The sequence below is a fragment of the Oncorhynchus keta genome, unplaced genomic scaffold, assembly GCF_023373465.1.
Source record: "Oncorhynchus keta strain PuntledgeMale-10-30-2019 unplaced genomic scaffold, Oket_V2 Un_contig_25614_pilon_pilon, whole genome shotgun sequence".
Lineage (NCBI taxonomy): Eukaryota > Metazoa > Chordata > Actinopteri > Salmoniformes > Salmonidae > Oncorhynchus > Oncorhynchus keta.
The window spans coordinates 12,223-37,500 of record NW_026284541.1 but is presented as its reverse complement, the minus strand read 5'-3'; the positions used below and the strand labels follow the sequence as shown (position 1 = coordinate 37,500).

Genomic DNA, 25,278 nt, shown 5'->3' with positions numbered 1-25,278 from the left:
CCGTGGGACCGGAACTGATTGAATCGGCCAGGAATCGTGTTTCGGACTCGGCCCGGAATCAAAATGAATGACTGCCCAGAATCGGCCCAAGTACATCGGCCGTTTCTGTCTACCGGAATTCAGTCGACTTTGGCGGCATCTTAAAGAAACGCCCCAGAAGCGGCCAGATGATAATAAATGTATACAAAATGCCCAATGTCAAAGTCAGCAATCAAGAGAAGACTTCACCAGAGTAAATACAGAGGGTTTACCACAAGATGTAAGCCTCAACAACAGGAAGGCCAGATTACCAGTTTGCTAAAAAACATTTAAAAAGCCTGCACAGTTCTGGCTACCTGGACTATTTGCATTGGAAGAAACCAGGCTCCGAGGGGTGGCCAACAGAGAGGGTTGCCTTGCTTTTAGCTCTTTGCAAACTTTGCAGTATTTTGTTTTTTATTTATTATTTCTTACATTATTAGACCAGAAAACGTTTTACGTTATTACATACAGCCGAGAAGAACTATTGAATATCAGAGCGGCGGTAACTCACTACGACCAGGAATACAACTTTCCTGAAGCAGATCCTTTGTTCACACCCACCAGGGCGAACTGATTCCAGAGGCTGACCCAAGACAACGTTGGCGAAGGAGAGGTACTCAGAGTAGTCTTCTGGTCGGACTTAGGAGGCGCACACACCACCCATCGCTTCCGAGTATATTACTCGCTAATGTTCAGTCTCTGGATAATAAAGTTGACAAACCAGGGCGAGGGTTTCTTTCCAGAGAGACATCAGGGATTGTAAAATACTCTGTTTCACGGAAACATGGCTCTCTTGGGATATACTGTCTGAGCCGGTCGAGCCAGCTGCATTCTCAGTTCATCGCGCAAACAGGCATAAACATCTCTCCGGGATGAAGAAGGAACGGGGTGTATGTTTCATGATTAACAACTCATGGTGTAGTTGTGATAACAAACAGGATCTCAAGTCCTTCTGTTCACCCGACCTAGAATATCTCACAATCAAATGCTGACCATATTATCTCCCAAGACAATTTTTGGGGGTTATAGTCACGGCCACGTATATCCCCACTCAAGCCGATACCATGACAGCCCTCAAAGAACTTCACTGAACTTTATGCAAACTGGAAACAACATATCCCCGAGGCCGGCATATTATCGTAGCTGGGGATTTAATAAGGAAAATTTGAGAAAAAGGCTGCCGAAGTTCTATCAACACATAGACTGTAGTATTCGCGCTGCCAAATCACTCGACCATTGCTACTCCAACTTCCGGGAGTAAAGTTTGCTCTTCCCTTCCTATAGCCAGACACTGAAATAGGAAGTACCCGTGCTAAGGACTATTAAACACTGGTCTGACCAATCAGAATCCCCGCTTCAAGATTGTTTTAATCACGAGGACAGGGATATGTTCCGGGTAGCTTCTGAGAATAATATCAACGAACATACTGATACGGTGACTTAGTTTACCAGGAAGTGTATAGGTGATGTTGTGCCCACTGTGACTATAAAATCCTACCCTAACCAGAAACTATGGATAAAAGGCGGCAATCACGCAAAATTGAAAGCACGAACCACCGCATTTAACCATGGCAAGAGGACTGGGTATATGGCAGAATACAAACAGTGTAGTTATTCCCTCCGTAAAGCAATCAAACAGGTAAAACATCAGAATAGAGACAAAGTGGAGTCGCAATTCAACGGCTCAGACAAGAGACGTATGTGGCAGGGTCTACAATCATAGACTACAAAAGGAAAACCAGCCACATTGCAGACACAGACATCTTGCTTCCAGACAAGCTAAACACCTTCTTCGCACACTTTGAGGATAACGCAGTGCCAACGACACGGCCAGCAACCAAGGACTGTGGGCTCTCCTTCTCCGTGGCCCAGACAGCATCTCAAGCCGCATCCACAGAGCATGCGCAGGCCAGCTGACTGGTGTGTTTACGGATATATTCAATCTCTCCTTCAAATTAAACCGATGCAAGTATGCTCCCTCTAATTCTCTTTCTCTACCTCCCCTCCCGAAGGACCTGAGCCCCGGGACCATGCCTCAGGACAACCTGACCTGATGACTCCTTGTTGTCCCCAGTCCACATGGCCATGCTGCTTCTCCAGTTTCAACTGTTCTGCCTGCAGCTATGGAACCCTGACCTTGTCCCGGACCTGCTGTTTTTCGACTCTCTCTACCGCACCTGCTGTCTGTAAGTCTGAATGCTCGGCTATGAAAAGCCAACTGACATTTACTCCTGAGGTGCTGACCTGTTGCAACCTCTACAACTACTGTGATTATTTCTTATTATCTATGAACGTTTGAACATATTGGCCATGTACTGTTATAATCTCCACTCGGCACAGCCATAAGAAGACATGCCATCCCTCAGAGCCTGGTTCCTCTCTAGGTTTCTTCCTAGGTTCCTGGGTTCCTGTGACACCCCCCTCCTTAAAATGAGGGTCCCACCCTCAACCCAAATTTCGGCCCAACATATTCAAAACAATCCAAAGAAGAAAAGAAAAAAGGATACGAGTCCCGGCTCCTAGCAGTAGCCCCGTGTCCCCCAGCTGACTGTCCGCCCCTCAAACTCGGCAGCCCTGGTACCTGGGGAGCAATTTAAGAGGAAAGAGGAGCAGACAGCCTGTAGGGCTCAGCAGAGAGAAGATACAAACTAGGTTAAAGGAGCACACAGAGCATCAGGAATGATATTATCCTTACCACTAATGTGTCTAATATCAAGGTTGAATGGTTGCAAGAACAAAGCCCAACGCATCAGGCGCTGGTTGGGATTTTGCAAATAAGTAGGTTGTGGTCAGTGAACACAGTTAAAGGGGTCAAACCAGAACCAACATCGACTTCGAAGTGCTGTAAAGTCCAAATGAGACCTAAAGCCTCCCCTTCAATTACAGAATAGTTTTAATGATACTTATTACATTTCCGGGAGAAGAAACTGACTGGACACTCAACATTGTCATCATTCTGGGGCGCCAGGGTAGCCTAGTGGTTAGAGCGTTGGACTAGTAACTGGAAGGTTGCGAGTTCAAACCCCCGAGCTGACAAGGTACAAATCTGTTGTTCTGCCCCTGAACAGGCAGTTAACCCACTGTTCCTAGGCCGTCATTGAAAATAAGAATTTGTTCTTAACCGATTTGCCTATTTAAGTAAAAAATAAATTATCCTTGAGACACACAGCACCGATTTGGCACCAAAACACCAAACACACATTTGATTGGTTGACTATAGCTCAGCAGTCAACACCATAGTACCCTCCAAGCTGATCATTAAGCTTGAGGCCTTGGGTCAGAGCCCTGTGCAACTGGGTCCTGGACTTCCTGATGGGCAGCCCCAGGTGGTGAAGGTAGGAAACAACACCTCCACTTTGCTGATCCTCAACACTGGGGCCCCACAAGGGTACGTGCATTGTGTATCACCGCCTGGTACGGCAACAGCACCGCCCACAACTGCAAGGCTCTCCCGGGTGGTGCGATCTGCACAACGCATCACCGGGGGCAAACTACCTGCCCTCCAGGACACCGATGTCACAGGAAGGCCATAAAGATCATCAAGGACAACAACCACCCGAGCCACTGCCTGTTCACCCCGCTACCATCCAGAAGGCGAGGTCAATACAGGTACATCAAAGCTGGGCCCGAGAGACTGAAAAACAGCTTCTATCTCAAGGCCATCAAACTGTTAAACAGCCATCACAAACACAGAGATGCTGCTGCCTACATACAGACTTGAAATCATTGGCCACTTTAATAAATGGATCACTACTCACTTTAATAATGCCACTTTAATAATGTTTACATATCTTGCATTACTCATCTCATATGTATATACTGTATCTTATACCATATATTGCATCTTGCCTATGTTACTCGGTCATCCATGCATGTATATGTATATATTCTTATTACATCCCTTTAGATTTGTGTGTATTAGGTTGTTGTTGTGGAATTGTGAGATTACTTGTTAGATACTACCACACTGTCCGAACTAGAAGCACAAGCATTTCGCTACACTTGCAATAACATCTGCTAACCATGTGTATGTGACCAATAAAATTTGATTTGAAATGTTAGGCTTTCCTGAGAAAAGGATGACCAAATAGGCCTACCAATAAACATTTATCCATTAGCTAAAGCTAAATTATGCCCTGGCACCATAAAACGTCTATCAAAGGTTTGATATTTCAGCACTATCGACAGCGATCGGTATTATACTTTGTAAGTGGCTGTCTGGCTAACACATTTGATTAATAAATTGGGCGTGAACGCCGACCTTGCAGGGAGCCCTAGAGAAACTACATTACTCCAGTGTCCTGAAGACAGCCTTGTGGGTGGTGGGGGTATGTGGCGGAAGGGAGGACATGACATGGACATTGTGCTTCTTCATCAAGCGGAGGAACTCCATGTTGAAGACGTGGCTGCTGTCAGTCCAAATCAAATCAAATGGTATTTGTCACATGCGCCGAATACAACAGGTGTAGGTAGACCTCACAGAGAAAGCTTACTTTACAACCCTTATCCAACAATGCAGTTTTAAGAAAAATAAGTGTTGAGTTAAAAATAATTAAAGAGCAACAATAAAATAGCGAGGCTATGTACAGGGGGTACCGGTACAAAGTCAATGTATGGGGGCACAGGTTAGTCGAGGTAATTGAGGTAATATGTACATGTAGGAGTTAAAGTGACTATGCATAGATAATAAACAGAGAGTAAAAGCGTGTGTGTTGGGGGCCCTTGAGCAAGGCACTTAACCCTAATTGCAGGGAGAAAGCTATTTTTACCAGACATATGCCAGCTCCTGGAGTCTGGGTACATGTCCTGACTCTACTCTTTCAGAGCACCTCTCATTTTCTCCTCACTCCATGGATTGTGTTTCATCCCTTTTCTTCGGTTCTCTTTTCTTTTTTACTGTACATGGCGTGACGGTTTAACAAGGCTCCTTCCAACAGATACATGCAGTATAAACACAAAGGCCTAGTATGGGGAGCCGACTTAATGTAACGGTCTGTTTGAAAACCAGAGCAGAGCCGTGTGCAAAAGCAGCGCCCATGTGGAGGAGAGAAGGACAGGACCGTGTGCAAACCGCGTGTGGCGCAGAGGACAGACCGACAACAACCAGGCGCCGTCTGAGGTGAGTGGCTGTAATAAAGGACAAAAATATAACCCGTGGAAGATATGTTTAAATACTTCACATGTGTCGTAAAGATTCGCAATGTGTCTAAAGTACGACCGAAATGTTAATGAATGCAAGGCGAGCTGTTGTGGTTCCTTGGCTAGCTAGCTAACGTTCAATAATTTCTAACAACGCACTTTGGTCTACTGCGCGCGGGAAAGGTGCAGAGTTTAATTATTTATATTTCCAGATCCAGACTTTGTCTCGACAGAAATCAGCAAATATATTGAACTCACAATTTGAAATTATTTTATAAAACGCATATAGTCTTTGTTTTGGTGTTGTTTACCTAGTTAGCTAGCGTAGATAGATGCAGTGGTATCAAAGACCGTTTCTAAACACCATGTAACATCGCGAGACTTACGGCAACGCTTGCCAAGCAGGCCGGGATTTGTGAAGTCGTAACTAAGGAAGAATTGTTCACTTCTCAAAATTTCCCCAAATATAAAGGCACAACCTAGATTCGAGCCAATGTCTTACGTAGTTGAACATGTTAAGACTACAACCGCGTGAAAGTGACAAACTGACACGTTTTCATTTGAGGCAAAAACAACTTTATATAAGAGTGCCTTTGATTTGACACTTTACACATTCGTAGTTCGGCGTGAGATGACCGATGACGTGTTCTGGGAATGAGCGGAGCGAGCCAATGTCGCAATAATAACAACAATAATACAGGGACATTCCTGTGAAAACAATGAAATAATATAACACAACCCCCCGCCCCCAAAAAATATAATTCAGGACATCATTAATATGTAACAAGGCAATGAGACATTAACATACATTCAGAGACATGACTTATAATTTTTAAAACTTTTTCAGTTTCACAAGTTTGAGGGATTTATAAAATTGTAACAGTTCAATGAAAAAAAAAACGACAAAATAAGGAATTTTTCCACCCCATTTACATTTGTGAATAAAATATTTGGCCAAGATAATAATAATGTTAAGGATAAGCATAATCCCATTTAACATCATCAAAGATAAACATAGGTAATTCTGGAGATTTCATACACAGCCATTCGTGATTTCAATCCATAGTTTATACTAGAATGGCGGCATGAACAAAACAAAAAAAGCTCTATAGATTCTGAATCAGAGGAACAAAAACACAAGGCATTTTGTCAAAATTGAATCTTTTGTGCAACAAATCATTAACAGGGTAGATGGTAGAAAATATTTAAAAGTAAATGGTAGTCTCTTTTGACCATAGCATGGGTTGGTCCCTTCCATAGCATTATATTTCATTATAATCACCAAAAATGACTTCATTAACTGCCAATCGTATCCACTTATTGTTGCTTTTTTTTATCCAAAAGATTCAAGTCATTAGTTTGTAAACTAGGAAAAGTGGGAACAACATAATATAACCAAGTGTTCTTAACAGGTTTTTTCAGTGTGTCGCCATGCACTTTGTTGATCAATCTCGAAATCAGCTTTGGGAAACTGGTCAATCCTCCTGTTAGAAACATGATTTTCCTAAACGGTAAGCTTCATCTTGAAGGAATCCACTTTGTCCATCTGTTCAAATCGATTGTGCCCCGGTCCCTTTCTTTGGCACATTGAGTGAATTCAGATTAGAGGTCGACCGATTAATCGGAATGGACAATTAATTAGGGCCAATTTCAAGTTTTCATAACAATAAGAAATCCGTATTTTTTAAATATTTTTTATATTTTTAATAATTAAAAATATATATATATATATATTTTCATACCTTTATTTAACTAGGCAAGTCAGTTAAGAACACATTCTTATTTTCAATGACGGCCTAGGAACAGTGGGTTAACTGCCTGTTCAGGGGCAGAAGGACAGATTTTCACCTTGTCAGCTCGGGGGAGCCAATCTTGCAACCTTACAGTTAACTAGTCCAACGCAATAACGACCTGCCTCTCTCTCATTGCACTCCACAAGGAGACTGCGTGTTACACAAATGCAGTAAGCCAAGGTAAGTTGCTAGCTAGCATTAAACTTATCTTATAAAAAACAATCAATTTTATTTAACTAGGCAAGTCAGTTAAGAACAAATTCTTATTTTCAATGACGGCCTAGGAACAGTGGGTTAACTGCCTGTTCAGGGGCAGAACGAAAGATTTGTACCCTGTCAGCTCGGGGGTTTGAACTTGCAACCTTCCGGTTAGCTCTAACCACTAGGCTACCCTGCCACCCCAATCATAATCACTAGTTAACTACACATGGTTGATGATATTACTAGATATTATCTCGCGTGTCCTGTGTTGCATATAATCTGACTGAGCATACAAGTATCTAAGTATCTGACTGAGCGGTGGTAGGCAGAAGCAGGCGCGTAAACATTCATTCAAACAGCATTTTCGTGTGTTTTGCCAGCAGCTCTTTGTTGTGTCGTCAAGCATTGAGCTGTTTATGACTTCAAGCCTATCAACTCCCGAGATGAGGCTGGTGTAACCGAAGTGAAATGGCTAGCTAGTTAGCGCGTGCTAACTAGAGGGACGGAAGCTATACTGTTACACTGGCAATACTAAAGTGCCTATAAGAACATTAGTCAAAGGTTAAGACAATAGTCAAAAGCTAATGAAATACAAATGGTATAGAGGGGAATAGTCCTACAATTCCTATAATAACTACAAGCTAAAACTTCTTACATGGGAATATTGAAGACTCATGCAGTGCATAATGTCCATTTGCAGTGATGCGCTCTGATGTCTGGCGCATTGTCCTCCTCATGGGGATAAGGGTATGATGGTTTTTAAGTTTGTTGGTGTCTGACTCTCCCAAGATTTCAGTGCACATATCAATCGCAGCAGGGAGTATGAGATCTTCTGAGTTGGTGTGGGCTTTTTTGCACTTAACAATGCGCTGGGCCTCAAGGTATGATGCGCAAAGTGCCTTTTCTCGTACCGTGCAGTCGTTATTCTATGAATCTTGTACGGCCTGTAGATATTGACATTTTATTTTAAAGTCAACTGTCTTATCTTTGTGGCTTGGATGCTTGATGTCCAGATGCCTCTTCCTTTTGGAGGGTTTCATGCTCTCATTTGCTAACAGCTCATTCCATAGGATGCACAGCGATCTACACTCACCTTGCCTGTCTTCTATATATGTAGAACCATATTTGTCGGGGTGGTATTTTCTCTTCTTGACAGGGACCGGGTTGTCTGCCTTGTTGACATTGGAAGCAGCAGTAGATAAAGAGGAAGCTGCACCTTTTAAAAACTGTGAGAATGTTATTGTATTGGTCAGTGAGTATGTGCCAACCCTCTGAAACTGAAACATCACTGCGGACGCTCTGCACGTGTAAAGTCAGCAACAATTAGCGGTGCAACGGTGTCCTTGCAAAATATAAGTTTAGGTGCAGCTGTTACCTTTCAAAATAATATCATAATTTTTTATATATTCCTGCGACCCCTTAAAATCCTCCCGTGACCCTCAAGTTGAGAATCACTGGCCTAGTATGATTGGGGATTTACAGTGCATTCGGAAAGTATTCAGACTCCTTGAATTCTTCCACATTTTGTTCTGTTACAGCCTTATTTAAAAAAAAATGTCTAATCTACACACAATACTCCATAATGACAAAGCAAAAACATGTTTTTAGACATGTTTGCTAATTTCTTCAAAATAAAAATGGAAATATTACATTTACATAAGTATTCAGACCCTTTACTCGGTACTTTGTTGAAGCACCTTTGGCAGCGATTACAGCCTTGAGTCTTCGTGGGTATGACACTACAAGCTTGGCACACCTGTATTTGGGGAGTTTCTCCCATTCTTCTCTGCGTTGCTGCACAGCTATTTTCAGGTCTCTCCAGAGTAGAGGTCGACCGATTATGATTTTTCAACACCGACAACGGTTATTGGAGGACCAAAAAAAGCCAATACCGATAATCGGCAGAATTGATTTTTTTTTTCATTTTTTTTGTAAATGTTTTTTTTTCCATATATATTTTGTAATAATGACAATTACAACAATACTAAATTAACACTTATTTTAACTTAAAATAATGCAGAAATAAAATCAATTTAGTAAAAAAATAATGAAACATGTTCAATTTGGTTTAAATAATGCAAAAACACAGTGTTGGAGAAGAAAGTAAAAGTGCAATATGTGCCATGTAAAAAAGCTAACGTTTAAGTTCCTTGCTCAGAACATGAGAACATATGAAATCTGGTGGTTCCTTTTAACATGAGTCTTCAATATTCCCAGGTTTGTTTGTTTTCATTTTGATTTGGATAGAATTTTGATTAACCACATGAAAATTTGCATATGGAATCCATAACTGGCAGGCAGATCGGTAGAAATGGTACGATAAATTGTCGACCCCTAGAGTAATGGCAGAATCAGCGAAAGCCAGCAGGAGCGGGAGGAGAATGGTTGGGTCAGGTTAAGGGTTTTCTCTTCTCCTTATCTAGATCTCTGGCACCCTCTTGATGCATCAAACCTTAAGCTTAAAGCATCAGACCAGCTCAATGCACATAGTTGATTTTATTCAAACACCGGGTGTGTCTATATATGAAAAAATTACATGTTGAAATATTTAGAGAAATCAATTGGTCGAAGAACAGATGACTTTCGGTCTACCAAGATTTTGTTTAAATCGGGGACAGCCCTAGGCTGTATTAGGGCTGACTGTATGTGTCTGTCTCTCTCCCCAGGTTGTAGGAACTCGTGGAGATGAGTAGTAATGAGTGTTTTGGATGCGGACGTACCGGCCACTGGATCAAGAACTGTCCGAATGCCGGGCGGGGACGAGGCAAGGGCCGCGGGAGGGGGAAAGGTATGGTACTGACTACATTACAGGGTGGTGATCAATAGACGGTGAAAGGTAAGGTACTGACTACATTACAGGGTAGTGATCAATAGATGGGGAAAGGTAAGGTACAGACTACATTACAGGGTGGTGATCAATAGATGTGGTAAGGTACTGACTACATTACAGGGTAGTGATCAATAGATCGGGGAAAGGTAAGGGAAAGGTAAGGTACTGACTACATTACAGGGTGGTGATCAATAGATGGGGAAAGGTACTGACTACATTACAGGGTAGTGATCAATAGGTACGGTGAAAGGTAAAGGTACTGACTACATTACAGGGTAGTGATCAATAGATGGGGAAAGGTACTGACTACATTACAGGGTGGTGATCAATAGATGGGGAAAGGTAAGGTACTGACTATATTACAGGGTAGTGATCAATAGATGGGGAAAGGTACTGACTACATTACAGGGTAGTGATCAATAGATGGGGAAAGGTACTGACTACATTACAGGGTGGTGATCAATAGACGGGGAAAGGTACTGACTACATTACAGGGTAGTGATCAATAGATGGGGTAAGGTAAGGTACTGACTATATTACAGGGTAGTGATCAATAGATGGGGAAAGGTACTGACTACATTACAGGGTAGTGATCAATAGATGGGGAAAGGTAAGGTACTGACTACATTACAGGGTAGTGATCAATAGATGGGGAAAGGTAAGGTACTGACTATATTACAGGGTAGTGATCAATAGACGGGGAAAGGTACTGACTACATTACAGGGTAGTGATCAATAGATGGGGAAAGGTAAGGTACTGACTATATTACAGGGTAGTGATCAATAGACGGGGAAAGGTACTGACTACATTACAGGGTAGTGATCAATAGATGGGGAAAGGTAAGGTACTGACTACATTACAGGGTAGTGATCAATAGATGGGGAAAGGTAAGGTACTGACTATATTACAGGGTAGTGATCAATAGACGGGGAAAGGTACTGACTACATTACAGGGTAGTGATCAATAGATGGGGAAAGGACTGACTACATTACAGGGTAGTGATCAATAGATGGGGAAAGGTAAGGTACTGACTACATTACAGGGTAGTGATCAATAGATGGGGAAAGGTAAGGTACTGACTACATTACAGGGTAGTCATCAATAGATGGGGAAAGGAAAGGTACTGACTACATTACAGGGTAGTGATCAATAGATGGGGAAAGGTACTGACTACATTACAGGGTGGTGATCAATAGATGGGGAAAGGTACTGACTACATTACAGGGTAGTGATCAATAGATGGGGAAAGGTAAGGTACTGACTACATTACAGGGTAGTGATCAATAGATGGGGAAAGGTAAGGTACTGACTACATTACAGGGTAGTGATCAATAGACGGGGAAAGGTAAGGTACTGACTACATTACAGGGTAGTGATCAATAGATGGGGAAAGGTAAGGTACTGACTACATTACAGGGTAGTGATCAATAGATGGGGTAAGGTACTGACTACATTACAGGGTAGTGATCAATAGACGGGGAAAGGTACTGACTACATTACAGGGTAGTGATCAATAGACGGGGAAAGGTACTGACTACATTACAGGTTAGTGATCAATAGATGGGGAAAGGTACTGACTACATTACAGGGTAGTGATCAATAGACGGGGAAAGGTAAGGTACTGACTACATTACAGGTTATTGATCAATAGACGGGGAACGGAACTGACGACATTAAAGGATAAATGAAAAGGCAAAGTTTCGTAAAAATGCTTTTAAACTGTAAATTAACGTTCAGGTAATATTGAGCCTGTGTGCTAACTAGGCCCTGGGCAGCACTGAGCCTGTGTGCTAACTTGGCCCTGGGCAGCACTGAGCCTGTGTGCTAACTTGGCCCTGGGCAGCACTGAGCCTGTGTGCTAACTTGGCCCTGGGCAGCACTGAGCCTGTGTGCTAACTTGGCCCTGGGCAGCACTGAGCCTGTGTGCTAACTTGGCCCTGGGCAGCACTGAGCCTGTGTGCTAACTTGGCCCTGGGCAGCACTGAGCCTGTGTGCTAACTTGGCCCTGGGCAGCACTGAGCCTGGGTGCTAACTTGGCCCTGGGCAGCACTGAGCCTGTGTGCTAACTTGGCCCTGGGCAGCACTGAGTCTGTGTGCTAACTTGGCCCTGGGCAGCACTGAGTCTGTGTGCTAACTTGGCCCTGGGCAGCACTGAGCCTGTGTGCTAACTTGGCCCTGGGCAGCACTGAGCCTGTGTGCTAACTTGGCCCTGGGCAGCACTGAGCCTGTGTGCTAACTGGGCCCTGGGCAGCACTGAGCCTGTGTGCTAACTTGGCCCTGGGCAGCACTGAGCCTGTGTGCTAACTTGGCCCTGGGCAGCACTGAGCCTGTGTGCTAACTTGGCCCTGGGCAGCACTGAGCCTGTGTGCTAACTTGGCCCTGGGCAGCACTGAGCCTGTGTGCTAACTTGGCCCTGGGCAGCACTGAGCCTGTGTGCTAACTTGGCCCTGGGCAGCACTGAGCCTGTGTGCTAACTTGGCCCTGGGCAGCACTGAGTCTGTGTGCTAACTTGGCCCTGGGCAGCACTGAGCCTGTGTGCTAACTTGGCCCTGGGCAGCACTGAGCCTGTGTGCTAACTTGGCCCTGGGCAGCACTGAGCCTGTGTGCTAACTTGGCCCTGGGCAGCACTGAGCCTGTGTGCTAACTGGGCCCTGGGCAGCACTGAGCCTGTGTGCTAACTTGGCCCTGGGCAGCACTGAGCCTGTGTGCTAACTTGGCCCTGGGCAGCACTGAGCCTGTGTGCTAACTTGGCCCTGGGCAGCACTGAGCCTGTGTGCTAACTTGGCCCTGGGCAGCACTGAGCCTGTGTGCTAACTTGGTCCTGGGCAGCACTGAGCCTGTGTGCTAACTTGGCCCTGGGCAGCACTGAGTCTGTGTGCTAACTTGGCCCTGGGCAGCACTGAGCCTGTGTGCTAACTTGGCCCTGGGCAGCACTGAGCCTGTGTGCTAACTTGGCCCTGGGCAGCACTGAGCCTGTGTGCTAACTTGGCCCTGGGCAGCACTGAGCCTGTGTGCTAACTTGGCCCTGGGCAGCACTGAGCCTGTGTGCTAACTTGGCCCTGGGCAGCACTGAGCCTGTGTGCTAACTTGGCCCTGGGCAGCACTGAGCCTGTGTGCTAACTTGGCCCTGGGCAGCACTGAGCCTGTGTGCTAACTTCTAAGTCAATTCCCATTGCCACATGTCTAGCAAAGCAATGATGTGATTTTCCAATAATAATGTTCTTCCTGTTCCTCAGATCTGTTCTGCTATCGCTGTGGCGAGCCTGGTCACGTCGCCAGGGACTGTGAGAGGACTGAGGATGGTGAGGACGTCTCCAGCTTAGAAAAAATGTTGACCACATATGTGTGTACATCACACCAATTTAGAAGTTTGACTATTAGTCTGATGTTGGCTTAGTGAGATGTTCCTGTATGTGTTAGTTCTCTCCCAGCATGCTATAACTGCTCTGTGTTTCTGCAGATTGCTATAACTTGCTATAACTGCTCTGTGTTTCTGCAGCATGCTATAACTGCTCTGTGTTTCTGCAGCATGCTATAACTGCTCTGTGTTTCTCCAGCATGCTATAACTGCTCTGTGTTTCTCCAGCATGCTATAACTGCTCTGTGTTTCTGCAGCATGCTATAACTGCTCTGTGTTTCTGCAGATTGCTATAACTGCTCTGTGTTTCTGCAGCATGCTATAACTGCTCTGTGTTTCTGCAGATTGCTATAACTGTTCTGTGTTTCTGCAGCATGCTATAACTGCTCTGTGTTTCTGCAGCATGCTATAACTGCTCTGTGTTTCTGCAGCATGCTATAACTGCTCTGTGTTTCTGCAGATTGCTATAACTGCTCTGTGTTTCTGCAGCATGCTATAACTGCTCTGTGTTTCTGCAGATTGCTATAACTGCTCTGTGTTTCTGCAGATTGCTATAACTGCTCTGTGTTTCTGCAGATTGCTATAACTGCTCTGTGTTTCTGCAGCATGCTATAACTGCTCTGTGTTTCTGCAGATTGCTATAACTGCTCTGTGTTTCTGCAGCATGCTATAACTGCTCTGTGTTTCTGCAGCATGCTATAACTGCTCTGTGTTTCTGCAGCATGCTATAACTGCTCTGTGTTTCTGCAGCATGCTATAACTGCTCTGTGTTTCTGCAGCATGCTATAACTGCTCTGTGTTTCTGCAGCATGCTATAACTGCTCTGTGTTTCTGCAGCATGCTATAACTGCTCTGTGTTTCTGCAGATTGCTATAACTGCTCTGTGTTTCTGCAGATTCCTATAACTGCTCTGTGTTTCTGCAGATTCCTATAACTGCTCTGTGTTTCTGCAGATTGCTATAACTGCTCTGTGTTTCTGCAGCGTGCTATAACTGCTCTGTGTTTCTGCAGCGTGCCACAACTGCTCTGTGTTTCTGCAGCATGCTATAACTGCTCTGTGTTTCTGCAGCATGCTATAACTGTGGTCGTGGAGGACACATCTCCAGAGACTGTAAGGAGCCCAAGAAGGAGAGGGAACAGGTGTGTTATAACTGTCATGGCTTGGGTGTTGTAATATTATTATGCAGGCCGGTGTGTTCATGGTAATGATGTTATTATTAGGTCCCTATAAAATCACTTTTATTTTGTTTGCCTGATTCTGTTTTTTTGTGTGGGGGGGTTGTGTAGTTCCCTTTAATACAAGTGTTCACCAGCCAGAGACTGTTGTTTGGTTAGCAGTGTTTCTGTAGTACAGCCACCTAGCACTGTTGTTTGGTTAGCAGTGTTTCTGTAGTACAGCCACCTAGCACTGTTGTTTGGTTAGCAGTGTTTCTGTAGTACAGCCACCTAGCACTGTTGTTTGGTTAGCAGTGTTTCTGTAGTACAGCCACCTAGCACTGTTGTTTGATTAGCAGTGTTTCTGTAGTACAGCCACCTAGCACTGTTTGATTAGCAGTGTGTCTGTAGTACAGCCACCTAGCACTGTTGTTTGGTTAGCAGTGTTTCTGTAGTACAGCCACCTAGCACTGTTGTTTGATTAGCAGTGTTTCTGTAGTACAGCCACCTAGCACTGTTGTTTGGTTAGCAGTGTTTCTGTAGTACAGCCACCTAGCACTGTTGTTTGGTTAGCAGTGTTTCTGTAGTACAGCCACCTAGCATTGCTGTTTGGTTAGCAGTGTTTCTGTAGTACAGCCACCTAGCACTGTTGTTTGGTTAGCAGTGTTCTGTGATTGTGCAGAGTTTTCAAAACAAATGACCACTGGATTGATGCAAATCATCTCTCATTCTGCCAGGTAGGCATAAGCTACTTTGTAGTTAACATTTAATAGAGGAGGTTTTTGGGAGTGTTTCCCTCTACCAGCAGACGGTTATCATTAGCATTATCTCTAACAGCTGCACAGAGTGTAGACCAGACATACAGAGCAGCACAACACACAGACGGGGGCGTTCCTGTTGTGACGGCCCTGAATTTTTCTGAACCGTCTCAATGCTTCTCCTTCTCCTTCCAATAGGGCGCTTTCCCTTTAATTCCCAATTAAGTAGCCAGCATCCGCTGCGCAAAAGTGGGGTTGTGATGGAGACGTGACTGAGGATGTGTTCAACCCTCAGTTCCGAAGCTTCTCTATTCCGTTTATCTATCTAACCTCCAAACGAGCTTCAATGCCATACAACACTCCTTCCGTGGCCTCCAACTGCTCTTAAATGCTAGTAAAACCAAATGCATGCTTTTCAACCGTTCGCTGCCTGCACCCGCACGCCCGACCAGCATCACCAACCTGGATGGTTCCGACCTAGAATATGTTGACATCTATAAGTACCTAGGTGTCTGGCTAGACTGCAAACTCTCCTTCCAGACTCATATCAAACATCTCCAATCTAAAATCAAATCTAGAGTCGGCTTTCTATTCCGCAACAAAGCCTCCTTCACTCACGCCGCCAAACTTACCCTAGTAAAACTGACTATCCTACCGATCCTCGACTTCGGCGATGTCATCTACAAAATAGCTTCCAACACTGTACTCAGCAAACTGGATGCAGTTTATCACAGTGCCATCCGTTTTGTCACTAAAGCACCTTATACCACCCACCACTGCGACCTGTATGCTCTAGTTGGCTCGCCCTCGCTACATATTCGTCGCCAGACCCACTGGCTCCAGGTCATCTACAAGTCCATGCTAGGTAAAGCTCCGCCTTATCTGGATAAGAGCGTCTGCTAAATGACTTAAATGTAAATGTATCTCAGTTCTCTGGTCACGATGGCAACACCCACCCGTAGCACGCGCTCCAGCAGGTGTATCTCACTGATCATCCCTAAAGCCAACACCTCATTTGGCCGCCTTTCGTTCCAGTTCTCTGCTGCCTGTGACTGGAATGAATTGCAAAAATCGCTGAAGTTGGAGACTTTTATCTCCCTCACCAACTTCAAACATCTGCTATCTGAGCAGCTAACCGATCGCTGCAGCTGTACATAGTCTATCGGTAAATAGCCCACCCAATTTTACCTACCTCATCCCCATACTGTTTTTATTTATTTACTTTTCTGCTCTTTTGCACACCAATATCTCTACCTGTACATGACCATCTGATCATTTATCACTCCAGTGTTAATCTGCAAAATTGTAATTATTCGCCTACCTCCTCATGCCTTTTGCACACAATGTATGTAGACTGTTTTTTCTCTACTGTGTTATTGACTTGTTAATTGTTTACTCCATGTGTAACTCTGTGTTGTCTGTTCACACTGCTATGCTTTATCTTGGCCAGGTCGCAGTTGCAAATGAGAACTTGTTCTCAACTAGCCTACCTGGTTAAATAAAGGTGTTCTCAACCAGCCTACCTGGTTAAATAAAGGTGTTCTCAACTAGCCTACCTGGTTAAATAAAGGTGAAATAAAAAATAAAAATAAAATAAAATTGCACAACCGTCAATGTTATGTAATAATTATGTAAAATTCTGGCAAATTAATTATCGTCTTTGTTAGGAATAAATGGTCTTCACACAGTTCGCAACGAGCCAGGCGGCCCAAACTGCTGCATTTACCCTGACTCTGCTTACACTGAGATGTGACACAATTTACCTAGTTAATATTGCCTGCTAACATGCATTTATTTGAACTAAATATGCAGGTTTAAAAAAAAATATACTACTGTGTATTGATTTTAAGGAAGGCATTGATGTTTATGGTTAGGTACATTTGTGCAACAATTATCACACATGTGCTTTTGTTAAATCATTGCCCGTTTGGCAAAGCTGAAGTAGGCTGTGATTCGGTGATAAATTAACAGGTACCGCATTGATTATATGCAACGCAGGACAAGCTAGTTAACCTCGTAATATCATCAACCATGTGTAGTTAACTAGTAATTATGTGAAGATTGATTGTTTTTTGTAAGATAAGTTTAATGCTCGCTAGCAACTTACCTTGGCTCCTTGCAGCCATAAGGTCCTTTTGATGCTGCACTCGCATAACAGCTGGTCAGCCTGCAGTTTCCTCGTGGATGTAATCAACCATAATTGGCGTCCGATTACCGATTTGTTATGAAAACTTGAATTCTGCCCTAATTAATCGGCCAACCTCTAGTTTAATGCCAGTGCCAGGTCATTGGTAAAAATATACCTGTTTGTTGTTAGCCTTTCCTGCCTACGTTTGTCATCAATAAAATAATTGCCAAATCAGATGATAAGCCATCAGATTTGATGAAAGATGTAATTGAATTTCTGCCCATAATATAATTTATAGTTTAAAGTTTTTTCCCATGTTTCTTTAACATTGATCTTGGCTTCATAAAACAGTTTCTTCTTTTTGTTGAGTTTAGTCACATAATTTGCAGTAAGTCGGCCAGTCAGATGTCTTTTTGCCCCATCTTTCAACCACACAGTTGATTAATTCCTCATCAATCCATGGGGCCTTAACAGTTCGAACAGTCAGTTTCTTAACAGGTGCATGTTTATCAATAATTGGAAGAAGCAATTTAATAAATTAATCAAGTGCAGCGCATGAGACCAGCATCTGGATGCTCCTCATCACATCCGACCAACATTAACATCATCCACATAAGAGTCACAGCTAAATCTTTTGTATGATCTCTTATACACTATTTTAGGCCCAGCATTTGGAACTTTGGCTTTCCTGGATATAGCTATTATATTGTGATCACAGCATCCAATGGGTACAGATACAGCTTTAGAACACAGTTTTACAGTATTAGTACAAATGTGATTGATATATGTGGATGATCTTGTTCCTGTTGTGTTTGTAAACACCCTGGTAGGTTGATTTAATAACCTGAACCAGATTACAGGCACTGGTTACAGTAAGAACAGCTTGATGAAAACCAATCAATATTCAGGTCCGCAAGAAAGTAGACCTCTCTGTTTACATCACATACACTATCAAGCATTTCACACCTTATTTAGATACTGACTGTCACTTGGTGGTCTATAGCAACACCCCGAAAGAAAAGGCTTTATATGTTTAAAATATATATATATATTAATATCTATATATATTAATTAGTTGGTGTGTGTGTGTGTGTGTGTGTGTGTGCTGCGGGGTTGAAGCTACGAAGCCATAGGCTTGGCTCTCTCATCCCTTCCAGGAGGGAGGGTGGACAATGAGCCTGTCATAGCAGATGTAAGCAATGTCCCGAAGCACTTTGTCAGCTTTCATGGCTGGGATAAGTTCTTTCCTCTGTTGGGGCACAGCTTCAGGATAGCTTCGGCCTTGGTCTGTCACCTGGGCGGGCCGGTGGTGGGTTTTCCAGTCCTGTGGGGCGCGATCCACCTCAATCTTCTTGTGATTCATCTTCAATTTCTCAGAGATCATTTCCCTCACTTTGTCCTCAGACTCCGTCCAAGTCTCATTTGGAGATTCTGCAATTCCGTCCACAACTATGTTGTTCCGCCTTGGTGGTCCCTTGAGATAATCTGATTTCTCCATTATTGTTATCATGGATTCACATACACACCTGTTCCTCAGGTCCTGAACCTCTCTGGTCAGGTCGTCCATTATTTTATTAGTTGAATCCACCAGTATTTGGACATAACACTTTAAAATATTTTCTTGTTGTAACAACTGCTTTTAGAACTCTTTTTACTTTTAAAAGATCCTTCACCTGTGGTTTAGAGACACCTATCAATGGTACTCCCGCCAGCTTTGGTCTTTGTCATCGTAGCAATGTAGGTTATGATGTTTCTCCTCTCAGTTCCAGACAGGACAGGTTATACTGTTACTCCTCTCAGTTCCAGACAGGACAGGTTATGCTGTTACTCCTCTCAGTTCCAGACAGGACAGGTTATACTGTTACTCCTCTCAGTTCCAGACAGGACAGGTTATACTGTTACTCCTCTCAGTTCCAGACAGGACAGGTTATACTGTTACTCCTCTCAGTTCCAGACAGGTTATACTGTTACTCCTCTCAGTTCCAGACAGGACAGGTTATACTGTTACTCCTCTCAGTTTCAGACAGGACAGGATATACTGTTACTCCCTCTCAGTTCCAGACAGGACAGGTTATACTGTTACTCCTCTCAGTTCCTGACAGGACAGGTTATACTGTTACTCCTCTCAGTTCCAGACAGGACAGGTTATACTGTTACTCCTCTCAGTTCCAGACAGGACAGGTTATACTGTTACTCCTCTCAGTTCCAGACAGGTTCAGACAGGACAGGTTATACTGTTACTCCTCTCAGTTCCCAGACAGGTTATACTGTTACTCCTCTCAGTTCCAGACAGGACAGGTTATACTGTTTCTCCTCTCAGTTCCAGACAGGACAGGTTGTACTGTTACTCCTCTCAGTTCCAGACAGGACAGGTTATACTGTTACTCCTCTCAGTTTCAGACAGGACAGGTTATACTGTTACTCCTCTCAGTTCCAGACAGGTTATACTGTTACTCCTCTCAGTTCCAGACAGGACAGGTTATACTGTTACTCCTCTCAGTTCCAGACAGGACAGGTTATACTGTTACTCCTCTCAGTTCCAGACAGGACAGGTTATACTGTTACTCCTCTCAGTTCCAGACAGGTTATACTGTTACTCCTCTCAGTTCCAGACAGGACAGGTTATACTGTTTCTCCTCTCAGTTCCAGACAGGACAGGTTATACTGTTAATCCTCTCAGTTCCAGACAGGACAGGTTATACTGTTAATCCTCTCAGTTCCAGACAGGACAGGTTATACTGTTACTCCTCTCAGTTCCAGACAGGTTATACTGTTACTCCTCTCAGTTCCAGACAGGACAGGTTATACTGTTACTCCTCTCAGTTCCAGACAGGACAGGTTATACTGTTACTCCTCTCAGTTCCAGACAGGACAGGTTATACTGTTACTCCTCTCAGTTCCAGACAGGTTATACTGTTACTCCTCTCAGTTCCAGACAGGTTATACTGTTACTCCTCTCAGTTCCAGACAGGACAGGTTATACTGTTACTCCTCTCAGTTCCAGACAGGACAGGTTATACTGTTACTCCTCTCAGTTCCAGACAGGACAGGTTATACTGTTACTCCTCTCAGTTCCAGACAGGTTATACTGTTACTCCTCTCAGTTCCAGACAGGACAGGTTATACTGTTACTCCTCTCAGTTCCAGACAGGACAGGTTATACTGTTACTCCTCTCAGTTTCAGACAGGACAGGATATACTGCTACTCCTCTCCTCTCAGTTCCAGACAGGACAGGTTATACTGTTACTCCTCTCAGTTCCTGACAGGACAGGTTATACTGTTACTCCTCTCAGTTCCAGACAGGACAGGTTATACTGTTACTCCTCTCAGTTTCAGACAGGACAGGTTATACTGTTACTCCTCTCAGTTCCAGACAGGTTATACTGTTACTCCTCTCAGTTCCAGACAGGTTATACTGTTACTCCTCTCAGTTCCAGACAGGTTATACTGTTTCTACTCTCAGTTCCAGACAGGACAGGTTATACTGTTACTCCTCTCAGTTCCAGACAGGACAGGTTGTACTGTTACTCCTCTCAGTTCCAGACAGGACAGGTTATACTGTTACTCCTCTCAGTTTCAGACAGGACAGGTTATACTGTTACTCCTCTCAGTTCCAGACAGGTTATACTGTTACTCCTCTCAGTTCCAGACAGGACAGGTTATACTGTTACTCCTCTCAGTTCCAGACAGGACAGGTTATACTGTTACTCCTCTCAGTTCCAGACAGGACAGGTTATACTGTTACTCCTCTCAGTTCCAGACAGGACAGGTTATACTGTTACTCCTCTCAGTTCCAGACAGGACAGGTTATACTGTTTCTCCTCTCAGTTCCAGACAGGACAGGTTATACTGTTAATCCTCTCAGTTCCAGACAGGACAGGTTATACTGTTACTCCTCTCAGTTCCAGACAGGTTATACTGTTTCTCCTCTCAGTTCCAGACAGGACAGGTTATACTGTTACTCCTCTCAGTTCCAGACAGGACAGGTTATACTGTTACTCCTCTCAGTTCCAGACAGGACAGGTTATACTGTTTCTCCTCTCAGTTCCAGACAGGACAGGTTATACTGTTACTCCTCTCAGTTCCAGACAGGACAGGTTATACTGTTACTCCTCTCAGTTCCAGACAGGACAGGTTATACTGTTACTCCTCTCAGTTCCAGACAGGTTATACTGTTACTCCTCTCAGTTCCAGACAGGTTATACTGTTACTCCTCTCAGTTCCAGACAGGACAGGTTATACTGTTTCTCCTCTCAGTTTCAGACAGGACAGGTTATACTGTTACTCCTCTCAGTTCCAGACAGGACAGGTTATACTGTTTCTCCTCTCAGTTCCAGACAGGACAGGTTATACTGTTACTCCTCTCAGTTCCAGACAGGACAGGTTATACTGTTACTCCTCTCAGTTCCAGACAGGACAGGTTATACTGTTACTCCTCTCAGTTCCAGACAGGTTATACTGTTACTCCTCTCAGTTCCAGACAGGACAGGTTATACTGTTACTCCTCTCAGTTCCAGACAGGACAGGTTATACTGTTACTCCTCTCAGTTCCAGACAGGACAGGTTATACTGTTACTCCTCTCAGTTCCAGACAGGACAGGTTATACTGTTACTCCTCTCAGTTCCAGACAGGACAGGTTATACTGTTACTCCTCTCAGTTCCAGACAGGACAGGTTATACTGTTACTCCTCTCAGTTCCAGACAGGTTATACTGTTACTCCTCTCAGTTCCAGACAGGGCAGGTCGCAGGGAAGATAGAAAAAACAAACAGCAGGGCTCTAGACAGCCACAAGCCCGGGAGAGTCCACTGTCCCAGCCGTAATGGATAACCATGTTGCAGGCTGCTTTCAAGCCCTCAAGAAAACCCTGCTAGCTAGGTGCCTATCTGCTCTGCCAAACGGCTCCTCAGACCGGTAGGATGACTGGACATATAGTAGTGGTCCCAGCAACTGATGCTGACTGCGTCTGGATTCCGTCCATATTTTCCACAATGCAGATTTTATAGGCCTCTAATATAATGCAAGTGTTTTATCACTGTGGCAAGGCCGGTGATTATATTCTTAATTGTTATGTTATATTATAATGTTATATTGCAGGTCTGTTATAACTGTGGCAAGGCCGGCCATGTGGCCCGGGACTGTGACCATGCCAACGAGCAGAAGTGCTACTCCTGTGGAGGCTTTGGACACATCCAGAAGGGCTGTGACAAGGTCAAGTGTTACAGGTGAGTTAACGAAGATGCACACCATTACTAGGACACATCTAGAAGGGCTGTGAGCACATATATTTTTTTTTACATGGTATACTGGCCAGTGTATCGTTAAGCTGCTTCCCTGTGATATGTTTGAGTTGGAGCAGCCATGAACAGCTTTATAAATCTCTCTCCTCTCTGTCTCCCACCAGGTGTGGTGAGATCGGCCATGTTGCCGTCCAGTGCAGCAAGGCCAGCGAAGTCAACTGCTACAACTGCGGAAAGTCTGGTCACCTGGCTAAAGAATGCACCATCGAGGCCACGGCCTAGCACTCTGCTGCCTTCCTATGCCCCTCCCTTTTCACATGGATGGTTGTATTATTTTGTCTGAATCGTCCCCTCTGGCCCACGGCAGGCTACGGAGGATAGTCCCACACCAGTTCGCTGGAAAAGCAGGACAGGGGGTGAAACATCCACTTTCTGCATTTAATCAAACATGTTTGTTTAGTTTGGTAGAGGTTAATGTATAATGCTTGTTAAAGAACCCCCTTTCCATGCCACTGGTGACCAGGGATGAATGATGAGTGGATGCCCTCCCTACCAGGTCTGGGAAACCAGCACTTAGTGAGAGTGAGTGGGTAGGAAGTCTGAGCTTCCCATAAAGATTGACTTTGTTTTTGTTTTCTTGAACAAAACGGAGTCTACCTGCAATAGAGTGACTGACGTGCGACAGCAGCCCCGGCCAGCGGTCATTATGTTTACGGTTCAGTCCGATGGCAGCATGTAGGCAGGCAGGCAGACAGACAGATAGACGGTAGCATGCAGACAGGGGGATAACATGCCCCAACACTGTATGAATACTGTGAGAGAAATTACAAGATTATGTTATACTACTTTTATTGCATCAAATGGCTGTTTTATGCAACAGAATAGAGGGTTCTTATAACTATTGTGTCTGTGTGAACTGAAAGTGGGCCTCTGGGAGATTTAACACTGACAGGAGATTTCCGATGTCTTTTGGGTGATATAACCTAAAGAGACCGCATTCCATAGCATGACTTAATGTTTCTGTTCTTTCTGGTACCAGGGAGAGATGACCCCAGGGCCAGACCCTGGTCTCTACTGTTTTTACAGCAGATACTTGTTATTCACAGCAGACAGTATCATTCATACTAATCTTAACCTTGTGACCCAATCCATACATTTGTTGTTTGTCATGTAGACTGAAAGGGGCTGTAAAAGACCTTTGTACCTTTGTCTCGGGCTCTCAACAAATCATCTGGGGGTGATTAGTCGACCAGCCATCGTTATCATAGAGCACTCAATCGATTCACTTTATATTTGTGTGTTGTATTGACCTGCTCCCTTATTAATAAGTGAATAAAGATTTAGTTTAAGTATAACTCTGACTTGTGATAAGTTTCCCTCATTTGATTGTAAAGAAATTAACCAACACAATAGACAGTCATAGCAAATTCATCAAATAAATTATTATCAATTCATAAAAGGTGCATTTCTTTGAACAGTGTCAGTTGCTGAATGTCCAGATCACTGTAGAAAGAGTTTTGATCCCATGATTGGAGCAAGGTGATGTATTATAACCATGGGGAAAGATTAAACTTCAACAAGGAATGAGTACATAAGAAAATCTAAATGTTTTTTTTGTACAATATATCACTTACACTACTGTAAAAAAATATATATATAATTTGCTTGTTCTCCGTTTAAGTGGAAAGGTAATGCAACTGAATATTAAAATGTCTAACGTAATTTTAACCTGAATAAAGCACAGAAAGGGAAGTTAGACTGAACATTCTTGAGTTCATATCTTCAAACGGTTAATTGCTGATGTATTCTGTTTATTCACATTGATGTATAATGACAACACGAGCCATCCCTCAGCAGCCTCCACTGATTGACAAGCATGTTTACAAACTACAAGTACATACAGTATTTTTCTTGCTGTCTCATGGCGTATTGATGACACATTCTACACATGTGAAGAACTTTGATTTGGTTAAGTGAGTTTTGATCTATTATAGCTAAACAAGGTGTAGGGCTTGCAAACATCACGATCTAGTGTTCGTCTGCCGATCGTTCAGTACATTTTTCACACGATTCTACATGTCAAATCGGTGCTCGCACTATTCACAAATTTCGTTCACGAAGTACTCAGCCAGCAAATTATATTAGCGTGTCTGAGCCCTTTTAAAGTTGCTGCGCTAGAACTAGTTAAATGAGGGTTACACGGAACCCAAACCGGTTGCGAGCGTGCGCTATCGTGCAAAAATGTATTTTGTCCCCCTACACCAAATGCGATCACGACACGCCGGTTAAAATATCAAAACAAACTCTGAACCAATGACATTCATTTGGGGACAGGTCGAAAAGCATTAAACATGTATAGCTAGTTAGCTTGCACTTGCTAGCTAATTTGTCCTATTTAGCTAGCTTGCTGTTGCCAGCTAATTTGTCCTGGGATATAAACATTGAGTTGTTATTTTACCTGAAATGCACAAGGTCCTCTACTCCGACAATTAATCCACACATAAAACGACCAACCAAATTGTTTCTAGTCATCTCTCCTCCTTCCAGGCTTTTTCATCTTTGACCTTATATGGTGATCGCATCTACACTTTCATAGTATTACCCGGACAACCAGCAAAACAGTTTGTCTTTCAATCACCCACGTGGGTATAA

The 25,278-nt window shown here is 43.7% G+C and overlaps 1 protein-coding gene across 50 annotated transcripts; it reads left to right on the top strand.

Moving 5' to 3' along the window:
- The first annotated feature begins 4,874 nt into the window (after window positions 1-4,874).
- On the top strand, window positions 4,875-24,378 carry LOC118389592 (CCHC-type zinc finger nucleic acid binding protein-like). Of its 50 annotated transcripts, none has more exons than XR_008111257.1 (6): window positions 4,875-5,140; window positions 9,821-10,043; window positions 10,241-10,326; window positions 10,461-10,508; window positions 10,600-10,642; window positions 11,337-12,004. XR_008111257.1 is itself a non-coding variant. In XM_052506178.1 (6 exons), the coding sequence occupies exons 2-6, from the start codon at window positions 9,840-9,842 to the stop codon at window positions 22,906-22,908; spliced, it is 510 nt and encodes a 169-aa protein (XP_052362138.1). In that variant the 5' UTR covers window positions 4,923-5,140; window positions 9,821-9,839; the 3' UTR covers window positions 22,909-24,378. The 50 variants fall into 50 exon arrangements, 1 of the variants encoding a protein (XP_052362138.1); XR_008111250.1 differs by having other exon boundaries at window positions 11,241-12,004; XR_008111247.1 differs by having other exon boundaries at window positions 11,193-12,004.
- The last annotated feature ends 900 nt before the right edge of the window (window positions 24,379-25,278 follow it).

What these genes read in the sequence shown, in the direction of transcription:
- LOC118389592 (XM_052506178.1), top strand. Translation starts at nt 9,840, where the DNA reads ATGAGTAGTAATGAGTGTTTTGGATGCGGACGTACCGGCCACTGGATC. An exon ending in GGTACTGACTACATTACAGG is followed by an intron (nt 9,967 to 13,222) that starts GTGGTGATCAAT and finishes CCTGTTCCTCAG; the next exon opens with ATCTGTTCTGCTATCGCTGT. An exon ending in GACAAGGTCAAGTGTTACAG is followed by an intron (nt 22,612 to 22,790) that starts GTGAGTTAACGA and finishes GTCTCCCACCAG; the next exon opens with GTGTGGTGAGATCGGCCATG.